The 18,393-nt window shown below is 42.3% G+C and overlaps 1 protein-coding gene across 1 annotated transcript; it reads left to right on the top strand.

Moving 5' to 3' along the window:
- Positions 1-73: 73 nt before the first annotated feature.
- Positions 74-14,944, top strand: LOC104349369 (DBH-like monooxygenase protein 2). Its single transcript, XM_086461008.1, is given in 12 exon segments — positions 74-238; positions 5,224-5,284; positions 5,287-5,306; positions 5,686-5,860; positions 6,385-6,480; positions 7,278-7,444; positions 9,118-9,167; positions 9,169-9,206; positions 12,977-13,074; positions 13,257-13,337; positions 14,350-14,482; positions 14,769-14,944. Coding segments are annotated over 12 exon segments (1,260 nt in total).
- Positions 14,945-18,393: the final 3,449 nt, after the last annotated feature.

Raw genomic sequence — 18,393 nt, 5'->3', positions numbered from 1 at the left:
CCTCCCATGCTTTTGTTCTAGTCAGCCTTCATCTCCACTGCTGTGTTTGTCCATCTTCCTGGATCCTTCAAACATGGTCTACCTCCACTGGGACCATGACGAACATGAGCTGACAACATTTGAGCTGCAGGTCCATACAACTGGCTGGGTGGCATTTGGATTCAGCCCTCATGGAGAGTTGCTTGGATCTGATATTGTGATAGGAGGTGTCTTCCCAAATGGCAGCACCTACTTCTCTGTAAGTTGAAAAGACTTCCTCTGCATCCCCCTTTGCTAAGAGTCATGCTCCAAGTATATTGCCTTGAAAGTATATGGGCTCAACTGGCTAAAGATAGATGTCCAAGGCTATTAGAGATCCTCAGTTGGCATGGCCTCTGACTGACCATCCAGAAGAGCCCAGTTCTTCTGCAGGTCCCGTGTCATGCCTGCTAGCCCCATGCAGCCACCTGAGATACCCTATGGTATCCCAGATGGCACTAGATAATGTTGTTTAGGCAAATAAACTGATCTCATCTGCACGTCACAAACCACAGACAGAACCAATTAGATATGACTGAAGCAATCACCTACCATGAAGCTGGAAGAGGCTGCTACGAGTGTAACTTCTGGTTCATCCAAACCAGAGGACAGTTCAGGCAAGAGTCAGATGTGAAACACCCATGTTTTCCCTCACTGAAGCTCTTCAAAGGTTAATTCACTTGTTTCCTCCATAGTAAGTGGAGACAGGTGTTCACCTCCAAAGATTGCTTTTTCCTGATGTTGTTAAATGTCTCCCTTAGGAATAGGATAGGATATCCTTGGGACTTGCTGTTTTTTCCCTTGTCTGTAAAGGCAGCCACTAAGGATAGATGCCTACTGTTAAAACTGCTGGAGTTTAGAGGAATAAAATGCCACTGAGGGTGCTAAATAAAAAAACAGTGTTGTTTTATTTTGTTTTGTTTTGATCATGAAAGAGAAAGTCAGTTTAATGTTATCCAGAAACAGAAAGAAAGTGTTTACACTGATGAAGAGTTTGCCAGTCACAGCGATTTTATTTTGTTCAGTTGCTTTCTGTTCCCTTTTCACAAAACGGTAAAATGTGTTTTGCATTAAATATGTCTCGGTGCTTGTCTAAAATGGGTGAACTTTGGAGGGGGTGAGGTAGCTAGCCTTGGTTATGGTCATTAGTTGGTTGCAAAACTGTTCTTGTGTAATACCCAGTTTTGAAATCTTTTTGTGATTGTGACACAGACAGGGGATTTTTGGCAGTGAATGACTAAAGGGAAAAAAAAAATGATCAATTTAAAAGAAACACTTGTTCTTTATTTTTTAATAATGATTTTTTTTTTAAGTGATTTGGGGTAAAAACAAAGCATTTAATTTCTCCTAAAAGAACATCCTGAGAGGAAAAATTTAAGTGTTTGGTTTCAAAAATATTAAGCATTCCACTATTTTCAGAAGAGATATTTAACATTTTCAATGTTTTTCTGCATTAGTAGCTGAAACTCTTTGTTTATATTAGAAAATAATTTTGGTCCCACAAAAGTTTCAGATTTTTTTCAACTCTTTTACATATCAGAAAATAACTCCCAATTATTCAGGTCTGGTGACATTCCAGTAAGCAAGAACATTAATGACCATTGCTCAGTAGGCTGTAAAGCACATCCTCTGAACCCATGGAACAGACAGTTTGAAAGAAAAATACGCTACTTCCTGCAAATGGAGTTTAAGTGGGGTGTTCCATTTGCATTCCTCCTTCTAACCCTCTCTCTCTTACACCCTTGTTTTTTGTTTTAATTTTCCTCTTTACTACAACCATAACAAAGTCATTATCTGTGTAATGTCCAACGGGTGAAAAACTAGCCAAAAAGGCTTGTTTTCACAAAGGTGGAGGGGTATTTTCAGCTGTTTACTGCCTTCCCCTTTCATAAGGCATATTTAATTTCAAATATTGTATTTATTTCAAAATAGCTTATTTGCAGACTACTTATCTTTGAATTTGGATCTTCTAATGAAAGAGTGACACAGGTATTTCAAAACAGCATGAAAACAGAAGCTGTATTTTCAAACTACGATATGTCCCTCTGTAAATTGAGCATTTGGGTTAAAGAAAAATTGTTTAGAGTATTCTGAAACTCCAAATCCATGGATAAATTCAAGAAGAAAGAATATTAGAGGAGATACTGGGATATTTAGCAAAAGCTGTAAGCAGATATTGAAACAATCACTTGAACAGAGACGGGAAGAAAAAAATACCAGTAAGGATTTAATATAAAAATGTTCTTCCTTGACCAGAATGTTGTCTGGTAAAATTTTTTTCTTTTCATTGTAGCACTTAACAGCTGTATATTAGGGAGACATTTGCTTTAGTATGTTTCAGGTTTTTCTTGGAGAGATTTTCATCCCGTCTGCAGACACTGCCTTCTCCTTTCTGGTCATTTGAACTCCTTTGCCACAAAAATATGATGCGATCTCGGTCAGTCAGCTTGCCTTTGACAACTTGATGGTCTGCTTTATGCTTTCTACCCTTCTTACTCTTCTTCCCTTTTGCAGCTGTCTGTCCAGCCCCACCTTTTCACCTCGTATTTTCATAGCACAGTTATTGTGGCCCATTCTGTTCCCAGTAAGATTTCTACGGGAACTAGACATTTAGATGTTTTTCAAACTCTGCCTCACTTTTCTGTGCCTTTTTACTGAGTAACAATTGCATTTGATGACCTCTAGTCATGCATTATTTGTCTTTTTCACTATGCCTGTGCTGCTAAAGCCATTGATTAGCTTGCAGTTTCTAGGAGAGCTCAATATCCACAACCAGGCCCAGGTTCCAAGTGGTGTGGAAAACCTAAGAGTTAAAGTAGAAGGTTTGGTATGCCTGAAATATTTTACTTTGTAACTTCCTCTGTTTTTCAACAGAGCTTATTTTACTTCTCACCCTGTGTGGTTGAGCCAGATGTGCTAAAATGCCTCAGCATGCAGCAGGTCACTCACTCAGGGAGCAGGGATGATCCTCTAGTTTCCATCCTATCCAGGCCAGCCTCTGAGTGATAGGACCCTGGGTTTGCTCCTTCCTTGAGCAGCTGGATATAGCAAGGACTGGATGTGGGTTTTCTTCCATTGGTTTGTAGAATTCACCAGTGAAAGCAGAGCAGCTTTTTGGAGAATGAAATGCTTTGACAATTACTCAAGTCCCACATGCTTTACTTGGAAACATGATGTCTTGGACTGTAGGAAGCTCTTCTCTTCTCTCTATTGCTTTGACCACTGATCCTTTTCCGGGATTGTCATGTGGTAGATGAGGCAATGCTTGAGGAAGATGAGAGGCAGGACTACTAACTGCTGTCAGTGACAGAGAATGGGACTTTCACCACCATGCTCTTCAAACACCACCTCTGGACATGTGACCCAAATGACCTGGATATCACAGTGAGAAGGGGGGTTGCTCAAGCAACATCCCAAATGACCCATTCTTATGTCCCACTGTATTCCCAAATCCCTCAGATCAGATCTGAGAATGACAGGTTTTTCTCAAACCAGCACAATAACAGGAATACAAAAAAATAATATGGAACCATAGAGTCACATTTATAATGTCAATTTCAAGGACACTATTTTGATGTCTATAGTGTGTCAGAACACACTATTTTGTGTTCTGACATTGTCTGAGTGTCTGGGTATGTACCAAATATGCACAGTTATGTTATTTTAGGTGACTTCTAATTGCACATAGTTAGTATGTTGATTGTGTTTTAATACATGTGCAGTTGTACAAAGCATGTGATGTAAGGTGAAGATGTGTGCATGGTTGATGGGAAGGAATTAAGGAGATTTTCCAGTGAAACACTCCCACTACAGGTGGACACAGCATGCCTCATTACTGCATTTGGCAGTGATGGCATAGTACAATTCTTTAAAGGCCAAAGATTTTCCAAATCTCTTTTCTTGATGAGGTACAGAGGCCCATCTGACCCCAAAATATTCTTCACCTATGACCTGAGGCTGGACAATGTAAGTACTGGACAAGAACTTTACTTGGCATGTTGAAAATGTCCCCTTCTTCTGCTGTTCTTGCAAAGTTGATCATGCCCATGCTGGAGGTTTGGATTGCAGAGGTCAAAAGGGCATGACTGATCCTGGAAAAAGGCAAATAGAGCTGGCAAGAGTAGGAATGAGGTGGGAATGGAAAGCTTGCAGTGTGGAGGGTAAAGGGTTTATTTGTTAGGAAAATGCTGTAAGGAGATCCCTGTTCCCTTGACTAGAGTTTACAGAGCCAAATGCAGACTGTGGTGCTACTGAATTGCAATATAATTATTAACTCACGTATATAAGTATACAGGTCTGCTATCCCATCCATATAGACCCATATAAAAATATCTATAACATACTGCAGGTATTTACTGCTTCCCATCTTAGTTTCATGGGAACTACACAATATCACAGAGGAGAGAAATAATGGATATACATTTAGATGCTCTGTGATAAGTCTGGCTAGGAGTTCAGTAAACGCAATACACACTACTGTGTGTGCTGCCTCCAGTATCAACTTAGGCAGCATCTCAGCATCATTTATAGGGATTTACCAGGAGAGCTGGAGCCTTGCCTTAGCGTAACCTTGTGGTACATGCACCATCCTTGTCAAATGGAGTTCAAAAGTATCAACTCAGTGTGGTATTGCATTAACACCTTCCTTCTTTAAATAGCATCAGCCCACACAATCAGCACTCACTCAAGACACAGCAGAACCTGCTGATCAGCATGGGTAACATTCCTTAGTAAAGAGGGGCATTATTTTTGTATAAAGATCTGTGGGATTAGTGCTATCATGTGTTGTGCTTATGACTCCAGAAAACTAGCAATTAAAAATGTTGATTGAGCTGAATGGATGTTTCCTACACTTGGTTATGTTACAATAGACAAATTAGTAATGCAATTCCCTTTCAGAAAAACAAACAAACAAACAAACAAAAAAAAACCCACCACAACATAAAAAGTCTGAAAGAAAAAGACTTTAAGACCTGGAGGAGCTGACAAATGTGTTTGCCATACACCAGAATACAGTTTCATCTTCTTGACCCTTTAATCCTCTCACTCATTGCAACCAAAAACCAAGCAGTTGCTTGCTAAATGCATCATCCTTCCTGCCCCCTCCAGTTCTGAGTCTCACTCATCTTGCATCGCCTGCCTTTGGCTTCTCCAATTCCCTGTGCCAGGGGAACCTCAGGTGACTTGTGTGTGTTTCTTTTCCAGTTTGCCATTCCAGCTGAAGAAACCAAATATGCATGTACCTTTATCCCACTGCCCATGGTCAGCAGAAACACCGTATCTACAAGGTAAACTTGCAGGCTGCCTTACTGGGGAAAAAAAAAAAAAAAAAAGGACACTGCAGCCAAGAAATTGGTGTATGAGGTAGACTATATACATATCTAGTCTGGAAGAACACTGCCCAGCATAACAGGTCAAATAGACATACCCGTGATTCTAGTTAAATAGAGGTGCTTTAAAGGAAGATGTAAATCCTTTCTGGAAAAATGGACTCTGCTGGGTGCACACTGAAATGTGCAGAAAAACCATCATCCAGTTCACCGTCCATTTTGTGAATCAGATTATATCTGTTTGCCTAAGACATGGTTAGCTGCTTTTTCTGGTTGCCTGGGAAAGAAATATTTTAGGGTTGACAGTAATTTTTTTTTGACTCTCTCTTGGTTACAGTTTGAACCTGTAATAACACCCCACAACATAACCTTGGTTCATCACGTTCTTGTTCATGCCTGTGGCAATGCCAGCACGTTACCCTGTGGCATAGATGGTTGCTATGGAGCCAATCCAGATTTTGCCCTGTGCTCTCAGGTGCTTGTGGGCTGGGCTGTTGGAGAGGTGAGTCTGCAGGGCCCATTCTCTTCCCCTTTTCTTGTTATGAAGGGTAGCATCCTTGTTGTCAACTTGTCCAGTTGTCATGTTAAGAGTAAGGATGTGACATTTGCCTGTCAGAGTCCTCTCAGGGGCTTTCACTGAAGCAGTTTCACAAAGTTGCAAATACATATAATTTATTAAAGCGACAGATATAACAGGTGCAGAATTACCATTGATAAATGCACTTACTGCAATAGCGCTAAAATACTATAATAACGCTAGCCAAGTTTTCCTGGGTATTCTTCACCAGGGGCGAATGCGCAATTCTTACCAAGAAGGCGTCACTATCTTGGCTGGAGGAAGAGAAGCACAGCCCATCAACCATCTCTTCTAGATCTTCAGTCCCTTTCTCCCAATTTTTACCTCTTATTCTCCTCTTTTTATTCTCTAATTCTCTGTTTCCCCTCCCACGGGTTACATATAGCATGATTTAGGTGGGGAATTGAGTGACACAGTCATATATGTACAGAATTAGGCAGAGGTGTTAACTGTAATATTAATTTCCAGATGAAGCTGCAGTTTCCATAGGGACACCTTGGGACCCTCAGTACGTCTGACTAGAAATCCATTACAGCAATTTTGACTTGTTACCAGGTGGGTAAATGCTGGGCAGTTGTCTGACAAAGAACAGCCTTAGGATGGAAGCCTCAGACCTCACTTGCAAGTCTATTAGAAACCAGCTTCTGCATGAAACACTTCCATATGTTGCTCAGTACAGCATTCAGGACAGTAAGAATAAACTGGACTGGGGTCCCATTCAGGAAGAACTTAAACTAACATTAGAAACATCGATAGTTATATCTGCTTAGATTAGACAGATCTTACCATTGAAAAAGCTGAGCACGTCTTCCTGCTATGATACTAGCCGGAGTGTTAGGGAAAACATCAGGGAAATGGAGGCACCATGGGAAAAAGGAACAGTGTGGGAAGGGATAGAGTGGCTGTGGGAGAAAGAGATGTACCAAGGGTCAGGATGAAGTCCTGAGAGCCTAATAATACTACCTCAGGCTTCTACCATGACCTCCAGCACTCAATCCCTATGGCACGAAATGAAGAATGCCACCACGGTATTTGCTACCATTTTACAGAAAGGGAAACAAAAATGTGGAATGAGTTTATGGGAATCATCTGAGACTGGAACCATCTGAGCAGAGCTGGATCCATATCCACTATGAGTGAAGAACTGTGCAACTGTGTATCTTGAATAACTTTGACACTGTACATTACAGTGGACCATACCACTGGGTGAGGGTGGAGGGTTTAGGTCTTCCTGTTAATCCATGACTTCTCCCAACCTGTTATTGGAAAGGGACACTGTGTGTGTTACTTCAGGCCCCACTTCTGATATTTCTGGACTCAGTGCTGAAGGGGTGGTCATTTTTCTTTTACAGGTTTAATGGACAGCTCAGGGGTACGAATCTACTATACTCTGGAGCTATGGAAATATGATGTGGGGGTTCTGCAAACAGGCATCTTCACTTTCCCTGTGCATTTCATTCCTCCTGGAGCAGAATCCTACAGATCTTATGGCCTTTGCAATTCCAGCCAGTTTGATGAAGTAAGTGTGGGGAAAGCCACACAAAATCCTTCTTGATCTTTCTCACTTTGGGCTTTCATCTTGCTCTAGACATGTAAAAAAGACATTTGGCGCAGGGTGCTATCTTAGCCTTCATTTCTGCATGTTGCAAAATGAGTATCTTTTCCAATAACACTTCTTAGCCAAGATTTGGCCCTAGAGCATTAGCAGAGCTGGGTAAGCATGTTAGAACCATGGGTCTAATACCCATTCACCCCATCTAAGTGAAAGAGAAAGAAAACCTGAAGGATGTAGTGACTTCCCAAGAGGCTCAAGGTGGTCCGCTCCACCACATGCAAGAGGCCTTTGCTTTACCATAGGTGTGTGGTACCGGCGCAGAAAGGCAAGTACTAGGCTGGGAGGATGTAATGCTCTCTCTCGGGTCAAGAAGTTATCTCTAGAGTGGAGATCTAAGATGCCTCAAAACACAGCCAAGTGACTGCTAACAATAACCAGCTCCGGTGGACTGTGGGATCCAGGGGATTCACAGGTCCCTCCAGGACTGCTAGATGTGAGGTTGCCACTTTCCCCTTTCCCAGGCCCAGCTGGGGGCAGACTCCAAAGATATAGACACCCTCCACCTCACCAAAACACACACACACAGAGCACAGACTCAGCTGGCCACAAACAGGTCAACAAGGACGGGAGTACAGCACCTTTACAGGCACTACGCAGACACGAACATTGCCCACAAGCATGGAGAACACAAACGCCCCAGTTCTATTCCTCCGCTCTGGATAATGAGGCTTGAAGTTCACTAGAGAAACATAACCATACGCTCGCTCACTCAGCTCTCATATGTAATCACATTTGTGGGTCTCTCTGATTTCTGGTCCAGACCATAAGTCCTTTCAGCATCTGTGCCCAGATGGTCAGACAAACATACTGACCAGCAGTCTGCTTAAGTGCAACTGGACTCTTCTGTTTTCTGTTTTCTGTTTTCTGTTTTCTGTTTTCTGTTTTCTGTTTTCTGTTTTCTGTTTTCTCTTCTCTTCTCTTCTCTTCTCTTCTCTTCTCTTCTCTTCTCTTCTCTTCTCTTCTCTTCTCTTCTCTTCTCTTCTCTTCTCTTCTCTTCTCTTCTCTCTTCTCTCCATTTTCCCATGTTTGTTTCTCTTTCCCTAACTTGGACCTCTTCCCAAAGCATCTGATAGCAAATTCCCTCCATCTGATAACAATCCCTCTCAAAAATCCAATAGGTTTGCTCCCTTTTATGAGACCTGTGGTACTTTTTTTTTTCTTCTTTTAATCAATTTCAAAAATTTTCTTTTAAGGGTTACATTTTGATGTTTTTAATGTCCCATTGATCAGTGTCTTACAATTTCTGCTTTTACTTTTTTATTATCTGCTCTTTCTTAGAGTTCATGTATCTGTTTAACTTATTATCTACTGTATCTTGTCTTTTTTTTTTACATAGCTGATAGCAAGGTATGCTTACAGTACCCAGCATGAGATACCACAAACTCAGACAACTATGTCAAAGTACCTAAAGCCAGAAGAGCAATTTTCAGAAAGGTTCACCAGAGCAAACTTGCAATCAGTAGTGACTACATAAGGAAATGGTCTTAGACTTTTTTTAAAAAAAAATGTTAAGCTGACATTTACATAAGCTTTTGACTTGATGGGCAGGCTCTGACATACTTCATTTTGAACTGCAGATGAATGGGATGTTGGTTGCAGATGTACATGTTTTCGCCTACTTGCTTCACACACCTGTCTGGCAGAGGAGTGAAAGCTGCTCAATACCAATAAGAGAAGGAAACACACAGCATTGCTGCCCATGCCACAGGATCAGTTCCTGCCTCTTAGGCTGGAGTGGATGAGAATGATGTTCCCAGGTTAATCTCCATCTGTCTGTCAGTGCAGGAGATGCTGCAGCATCTGAATTGTAGTGCAAAGAACTAGCTCCTAGGCAAAGAAGGGTCAGCTCAGCAGAAAGTAAGAGACCAGGACTGTGCCCTCTGTTAAATAAAACAGGTTCAGGCAGTGAGCTCAAACACTGGTCTGCTGCTCATCAACACTAGTCAGATATGGACAGTGCCCTTACATGGCTTGGTCCAGCTACCCAGACTTACTCTGAGACTACACAGGCACAGTTCTGGGGATCGTGTGTACCAGTTCCCTCAGGCTGCATGGGCACAACTGCACTGGGTTTGATTTCCTCCACCATCCTCCCACACTAAAAACTTCAGCACCACTATGTGCTCTCTGATCACACCCCAGCCCATGAAGCACGAATTCTCAGTTTCAAGCTATGAAAATAGCCAGTCATTGTCTGCAGCAAAGTATTTGAACACTACTTCAGCTGCTTAGAATTTGAGAACAAAACAAAACCCAGAACTAAAACTTAATTGTGCTTTATGCCAAAGAGGCATCACAGAGGTCTAAGTGTTTGGTAGTATAGGTATAATGTCTATCTCCTCCTTAAGTTTCTAATTTCAGAGTAACCCAACATGAGCCAAGTATCACACTGCAGACAGTTACAGAGAGGCAGACACTTAGTCTGTGCCAGTGAGCCAAGAACAATCCACTATGCTATGATATTTAGCAATATGGGTGTAGTCCAAGATGTTGCAGCAGCACTCTAATCTTGGAGTTGTCACTGTGACACCTTCAAGATCAAGTTCCCTGCCTGTCTACATTGCATTGCATGTGCACACTCTGGGGCGCGATGTGAGTTCCATATGGAATGGCAAGGAGAAACTTTGGCATTACCTGGTCCTTAGATGTCTGTGCTCTCACACCAAATCCCCTGACCCCTGCACTGTCTCACATATTGCCTCACATGCTCACTCACCCTACAGAAACTCCACACATACTGAGTTGATCATGTAGGTATGCAAGTATGCACTGTAGACAACCTGTGGAAGACAGGAGAGTGCCTGGCCCTCCACAACCAATGCAAACTGAGTTATGAGCAGGGCAGGAGCCGTCTAGTTTAGCTTCTAAGTACATATATGAAATGTCACTCAGAAGAATCTAGGTTGCTCCAAAATGGCACATCTGCCCTTGAAGATGGCCTTCCTCAGTTATTCTTAAAGACCAATGTCACCCTACAATCAAACATGGTTTAAAAACCCTGGCCCTACACCTTGCTACCTACTTGCCAGCATGCCAAGAAATGGGGCCAAGTGACAAGAAATTCCTTCAAAGGCAACCTCAGAAAAGTGGGACTAGCACAAATGTCTGATGGGTATTTTCCCCTCTCCGGCCAACTCTATCTGCAAAATACTCACCCAGCAGCCTCTGTCACCTAACTGTGACATGGCAAAAGCACAGGAAAACTTTTTAAGAACCTTAGGAAACAAACTTGATCTGCTATAACTAGACTAAATAAATGGGGATTTTGTAACTTGAAAGGTGCATTGTGAATATGTCTGTTGCCCAATTATGCCTGTCTGTGTCTCTCAGGAGTATCAGATTATAGCTGGCAAATGTGGTTGTCCCTTGGTAAAGGAGCAAAGTAGACATCAGTAAAACCTATTAGCTTCAAAGCCATCCCTCAGCTTCAATGCTAGTGATCTCCAACCCAAACTGGCCTGACACTGGGATTGCTATGCTAGACAGCAAGAGAAGAGGAGTGAGCCTCCCTCCATCTCACTAGCTAGCACCTTCCAAGTGCATGCTACAAGTAGCAGGGAGTGATATAATCAGGAGAGTTTTCTTTAGACTTCAGAAAAATGGAAGGTTCTGTCTCTTTGCTAGGAATCAGTAGTGAGGACTAAGACAACAATTCAGTTTACTTAGGATGAGAATGTATCAGAGAAAGGACCTTTACAGACTTTACCATGCTACAACCTTGTCCTGAAGACATCTCAAGCACAGGCTCCAGAGCAGAAGGTCAAGTGTTTGAAACACCTTCTGACCAGAGATGATTCAGGCACAGCGAGCAGCTGGGGTGACTAGATTTTTCTGGGATTTCCCCTGTAACACATAGGATAGGTATGTTCTTAGTCACATGTCCAATTAGTGGAGACCTCAGATGCTTTGGAGCTTGACCTTGGCAGAATATAGCAGATTACAATATTTGATAGCAAGTTAGGGGCAGGCCCATCTCCTTTTTAGGTGTTAATTCCAGAATACCCCAGCACAGGCCAAAAGTCACACATAGCCAGTATGAGTGACTTAGCAGAGCTATTTTGTTCCAGACAATAGCAATAGTTTCTGGCTCTTACTCTTTATCCAAGTCACAAGGTATACATAAACCATGTGTCATGACAGAGCATCTTCTTTCTTGACTTGAAGTTTGTGAAGCCTGGCCTCCAAGCCAGGTTCCTCCCTCCTTAACCCATTTTGCTATAAGGTGTAACTGGACAGTGGTGTGAGCCTAACAATTCGCCTGCTCAGAGCTGCCAGCAGTCACAAAGCAGGCCTACAACAAGCCAGCAAGAGTGTGCAACAGCTGCTGGGGACAGCCTGCCCATAAGCACCACAACAATTTGTGGGCTGCATATCTTGATGCAGTTTGCAGTGTGCACCATAGATGTAGTTAGCAAGACCTAAGGACCTGTAATGCGGATAGAGAAGCAGTGCTCAAGCACAGCAGAGACCACCTAAGAAGCAGTTAGCACAAATCACTGTAGAAATAACAAGGAAGAATTCACATGTGATACTTCTGCACCTGCAAGGGAGGTCCTAAACTGCCTGCCAACTCTACTCCACTGGGGTCAGGGAGTCTTTGTTTTTAGGGTAGTGTTTTGTAATGCAAGTGTTGGAGTTCTTAATTCAGGGATCCCAGATTGTCATCTGAAAGGCACAACAATTACTGATGTGTAAAAAATCTGTATTTGGATTCCAGACCAAAGAGGGTTGGGTGAGAAATTTCAATGTTTGGGACTGACTGTTAATGAAAATACTCTCTGTGAATTACGGTACAAAAGAGATCAGGCATGATTTCTGGAGAGGATTTTTCTCAGCTCTGTTTATTTCATCCAGGAATAGGTTATTCCTTACCCCTCTCTGGAAACATTACACACCTACAGCACTGTGTCCGGTTCTGGGGCCGCCAATTCAAGAGAAACAGAGAGCTACTGGAGAGAGTCCAGCGGAGGGCTAAAAAGATGATGAGGGGATTGGAGCATCTCTCCTACAAGGAAAGGGTGAGAGACCTGGGACTTTTCAGCCTGGAGAAGAGAAGACTGAAGGGGACCTTATCAACACTTATAAATATCTAAAGGGTGGGTGTCAAGAGGATGAGGCCAGGCTCTTCTCAGTGGTGCCCAGTGACAGGACAAGGAGCAACAGGCACAAACTGGAGCACAGGAAGTTCCACTTGAACATGAGGAAAAATTTCTTTACATTGAGGGTGCCAGAGCACTGGAACAGGCTGCCCAGGGAGGTTGTGGAGTCTCCTTCTCTGGAGACACTCAAACACGTCTGGATGTGTTCCTGTGTGACCTGCTTAAGGTGAGCCTGCTTTGGTGGGGGAGCTGGACCAGATGATGTCCAGAGGTTCCTTCCAACTCCTACCACTGTGATTCTGTGATCATAACCTTCTCCCCTTGTTTGTCTTCCCCAGCAATGGTGAGCAGCTGAGGATCATCTGTGAGGACAATAAGTATAACTTCAGACTGCAGGAGATTCGGGACATGAAGGAAATCCTCATAATCAAACCAGTATGAACCTCCCTGGGATGTAGCTGTGGGTGGGCAGGGTGGGGTGGTGGCAAGTACCAGAGGTGTCAAAGCATATCGACACTTTCATCCTTTGTCAGTCTGCGGCCTGTTGTTTTCACAGTTTCCTGGTTCCCCATGTTGGAGCGGTTATTTTGCATGCTTTGCCTGTACTGCTGTGACAGTGTGACCTACTGTGTTCCCTGGGGGATGAGATCCTGGTTGAATGCAACTTTCAGATATTGGCTCGGTCAGGGATTACTTTTGTAAGTTTGTTTTTCTACCTACAAACCTTCCATTACTTTTAAAATCAATTTATCACAATTAAAATATTTTGGGCAGACATTACTCTTCCCCAAGTAAATACAGCCCTGGCAAAAACTTCTTGTGTCAGATACAATACCATGGACATACTGAGGCATGCCTTGCAGAGTTGCTCCATGGCTGGAGAGCAGCTCTCTAGCAAGACTCTCCTACTATAAGCTGATGAACAGATCCCAAAGATATCTTGCATCTAATACCATACAAGATAACTCTTGCTCAAACTGTTAAGTGCAAGTAGCAAAACTTCCAGTTGAGTTGGTTTTCAATCATTGAACACTTGGATTTAGTGAACAAGCAGAAGTCGAATACAGAAACTGATGTAATTTGGCAGCTGGATCTGATTTGGACTTCTCAAAATATGAAGACACTCTTTTTAGTTCTTCTTAGTGAGACGAGGCAGCAGTTTTGCAGAACTTCACATGTAAACAATTATTGTCATACTCAAGCTTTGTAACTTATTTTAGAGCACACGTCATGCAGAGGAATTAATGACTTTATTGCACTTAGAAATGTGCACAAGAAACCAAGGTTTGATCTAAAGCGTATTACAGGGTTTATATTCGCAGAGTGTAACACTGTTTTATTCGGTTGGGCCCATTCCAAAAGTAGGGATAAACTGAAAAATTCTGATCTGGATGTCACACTCAGTTAATTCCCTGCATGTTTTAGTTGAACTTTCCAAAGTTTCAGATTATATATTATATAAAAATATAGTAGTTTTCCTGAAGGATAGAATAAGTAGATTTAAGTTATAAAACTGCAGAGCAACCTATTTATTAGACTCTTGTGAGGATTCTTTGATTCTTGTTTCTAATTCTCAGACAAACAAACTAATTATTTTCTTTCCACCAGACAAGATCTGCCTGAGCTGTGAACAAGAGAGCTTTCCTGAAGGAGAAATAGTCTCCTCGTTGTGTCTCAGTTGACCTCTGAGTCATCCTTGTGTCTTTGCAGGGTGGGCCAACCACCATGAATGAGATGTGTCTCACATTCCTCTTCTACTACCCTCATAACAACATCTCCAGTTGTATGGGCTACCCTGACATTTTGTATGCTGCACATACTCAAGCAGGAGACCTCAGAGTGAGTCTTGAGTCAACATGTTTCTGGAAGTAGCAAAGCAAAATGTAGCTATGAAGAATGGCAAATGGAAAAGATAATGAGAAGGAAATGCTACTGATAGGGAAGAAAGAGCCATGTGCCTGGATCTGTCTAGTTGAACTCCCTTGTTGCAGGAATCTATCAACTGTGATACTTTAACAATCACTTCTCCTTTATCTTTTTTTCCCTCTTCCTTTTTTCCCCCCTCCTTCCTTATCTTTTCATCATTTGTCTCCACCTCCCCATTGCTCCTTACTCTTTCCCCAGTGCAGTGGAAGGAATGATGGCCATAGACTTTGTTGACTGGGACAACAATACCGTCAAAATTGCAGAGAAAGCAGCCAAGGAGGCAGATCAAGTAGTCATGATTAAAACCATTAATGTAAGTCCCCCTTATGAGCAATTTGTGGGTGGGGAAATGGACTTGGCTCTCATGTTCCGAAAGTAAAGCACAGCTGAGAGATAGAGCCAGCACACAACACCTTGGGTAACACTAGCTATTCATGGCTACAGGAACTGAAAGGGATTACCGGAATTAAGAAGTCCTGTCTCAGGCTGCAGTCACGAGTAACTGCTCAAGACATATTTAGTCATCACTTAACTTTGAACTAAAAGCTAAAAATTTTTCTCTAAAGAGAAAAAACACTCTTCTGTCTTGGTAATATAACAGTGCCTAGGGGGTGATGCCATGGCAGGGCATTTTTGACAGAATGAGCAATAAAATAGTGCTGAAGGTCCCTCAGACAGCATGCATATAAAGGGAGTCATAATGTTTCAGAAAATCCACATCCATGGAACATAGCTTCCTGGCTCCTACTTATCTGATTGCATTTCAGTGCATCAGTCTGGTACCTACTCATCTTAGAGGTAAATTAGGGAAAAAAGCTCTTAAATTGAGAAAGGATCAAAATTCCATCATCTTCTCCTCTCTCAGAAGAGTTTCTCTGCTGTCAGAGGTGAGACCTGTTCATGAGTTTCTCTGAGATGATTAGTTACGCATCCAGACAGCAAGAAAATCGACTGAAACACTTCCAAAACTTGCAGTACTATGCCAGAGTCTTGTGGCTCCCAACTTAAAACCAGGTCATGTAATTTTATGTTTCCCTCTTTCCTTCCATCCCCAGGAACTGCAGAGAAATGAGAGTGGTCTAATCAGACACATTAGTATTCCAGAGCATGCTGCCTGTCACTGTCACCAACCACCAAAGAAACTGCTTCACTTCCTCTTCTTTCTTTCACACAGCTGGTGTTTTCTTGGCTTATCTTGGCCTCTGAGTATGGGAAGTGAGGGGCAGATCACTAAACAGATTACTGGCCCTCTGAAGAAGTGTCTGTAATTACCACCTGGTGGGAGAGTGTTCCAGATCTGGTAGCCCTGAACATGAGAGAATACTTACATAATAGAAAATTGTCTCGCTTTGGAAGAAACAGGTTCAACAGGCATTGGCATTTATTTTATTTTCATAAAAAATACTTTCTAATATAGTTCACTCTAAATCAGAAAAGCGATGTACTATAATGCAGTAAAGACAGGAATACAGTCATCTCTTCAATAGCTGCTGCTTAATTGTTAAATCCAGGGCTTTCATAGATGGGCTACTATATGTATTTGCTCACTAGTATTTCAGTAATTATTATCTGATTTCAAGCTAGCTATGTACTCCCTGTACTTAGGTCAGTATAGAAAACTAGATTCCTTAGCTATTAAATAAAGTGATTGATTCTAAAACTAGTCCTGCCATATCCATCAACGACTGCATAGCAGGGAATTTACCTGTTGATTGCCAGGTAATAATGAGTCAATGACTTGGTGTTCACTGAAAAATAGACATTATACACTCTCACACACCAAATCTATGAATTCCAATTTTACAAAAGCTAAACCATTTGCTGTCCCCTTTTCTTGTGTTTTCCCCCGCTTATGTATGAGAATTAGAAGAGCAAATCTGATGACAGTTATGTTCTTTGTCACCATACTGACTCTTCCAAATTTCAAATTTCATACTGGTACTTTTCAACAAATTCTCTTCTCACATAACCCAAGGCAGAGTGTCTGCTTATTTTGACAATAATTAGCACATCAGGAAAAAGCATCATGAAACAGAGTGATTAGGAGGGTAAATAACCACAGATCGTGGATTCCTTCCTTATTGGGCTGATGAACATTTATTAGCTGGTAATTATCTCAGCTAGAACAGAAGCATGGACAGAAAAAAAAAAAAATTCCTTGAAGCCAGTGAGGGGAATCCATGAGATTTCAAGAGAATCATCCAGACACTCTGAGCTGTGCCCAAAGAAAACATACATTACTGAGATCACTGCTGTGCTTAGTAACATGATCTTAATTCTCACTAAGCATTTCCCCTTCAAATTCCTATTGGAATATATCATTTTCCTTCTCAGTCGTAGTGTAGGGAAGTCACAGGTAGTACTGAGGCATTCATCCTCCCTTGTATTTAATTAGGGCAAGAGGCTTTAGAAGTAGAGTAGTTCCAGTTGGAAAGGCCTTACAACGATCATCTAGTCCAACTGCCTGACCGCTTCAGGGCTGACCAGAAGTTAGAGGGTGTTGTGGAGGACATTGTCCAAATGCCTCTTAAACACCAACAGGCATGGGGCATTGACCACCTCTCTAGGAAACCTGTTCCAGTGTCTGACCACTCTCTCTGTAAAGAAATGTTTCCTAATGTCGAGCCTAAACTTCCCCTGGCGCAGCTTTGAGCCATTCCCATGCGTCCTGTCACTGGATCCCGGGGAGAAGAGACCAGCATCTCCCTCTGCACTTCCCCTCCTCAGGAAGCTGTAGAGAGCAAGGAAGTCGCCCCTCAGCCTCCTTCTCTTCAAACTAGGCAAACCCAGAGTCCCTGGCTGTTCCTCACAGGACTTGCCCCCCAGCCCTTCCACCATCTTTGTTGCCCTCCTCTGGATGCACCAAAGTCTCGGGGATAGCCTGACTGAGGAAGATGAAATTGGCCTCGATAGCATCTCAGTATACCCGTGAGAAGATGAAAGAAGTGAATGAAGAATGTTGTAAACAGGTTTGAGGAGATGATAAGAAACTGAGCAAGGAAAGACTAAACAAGTGAATACCACAGAGCAGAAATTTGGCAAGAGAACAGTAGATGAAGTGGGAAGTACAGTAGGAGCTCCAGCCAATCAGTATGTGAATAGAGGTGAATGGACAGAGCTACTGAGCGAATCATTAGAACAGCCTTAGTGCATGAACCGGTGGACAGATAAGAAAGATTATAAAAGGGTATGCTTTTTCTGCTGCGCCATCTCAGCCATCTTGGCTTTTTGTAACTTAATAAAGGCTGCCTTCTTACATATATTTTTGTCGGTGTCGATCCCTACCGCAACATTAAAGGACCCTCACATCCTTAAACTGTGGGTCCCTGGGCTGGTTCTGGATGGGATAGAGTTAATTTTCATCATAGTAGCTAGTATGGGGCTATGTTTTGGATTCATGCCGAAAACATCATTGATAAAACAGGAATGTTTTAGGTACTGCTGAGCAGTACTTACACAGACTCAAGGCCTTTTCTGCTTCTCACCCCAACCCACCAGTGAGTAGGTTGGGGATGCATAAGAAGTTGGGAGGGGACACAGCTGGGACAGCTGACCCCAGCTGACCGAAGGGATATTCCATATCATATGACATCATGCTCAGTAATATAAAGCTGGGGGAAGAAGAAGGAAGGGGAGGACATTTAGAGTTACAGTATTTTGTCTTCTCAAGTAACTGTTAAGTAACCTGCTTTCCTGGAGATGGCCTGCCAATGGGAAGTGGTGAATGAATTAGTTATTTTGCTTCGCTTGCACGCACTGCTTTTGCTTTACCAATTAAACTGTCTTTATCTTAACCCACAAGTTTTCTCACTTTTTCCCTTCTGATTC

The sequence above is a fragment of the Leptosomus discolor genome, chromosome 1 (genome assembly GCF_034619465.1).
Source record: "Leptosomus discolor isolate bLepDis1 chromosome 1, bLepDis1.hap2, whole genome shotgun sequence".
Taxonomy (NCBI): Eukaryota; Metazoa; Chordata; class Aves; order Leptosomiformes; family Leptosomidae; genus Leptosomus; species Leptosomus discolor.
The sequence above is the reverse complement of the archived record's forward strand: the minus strand, read 5'-3'. Positions and strand labels throughout refer to the sequence as shown.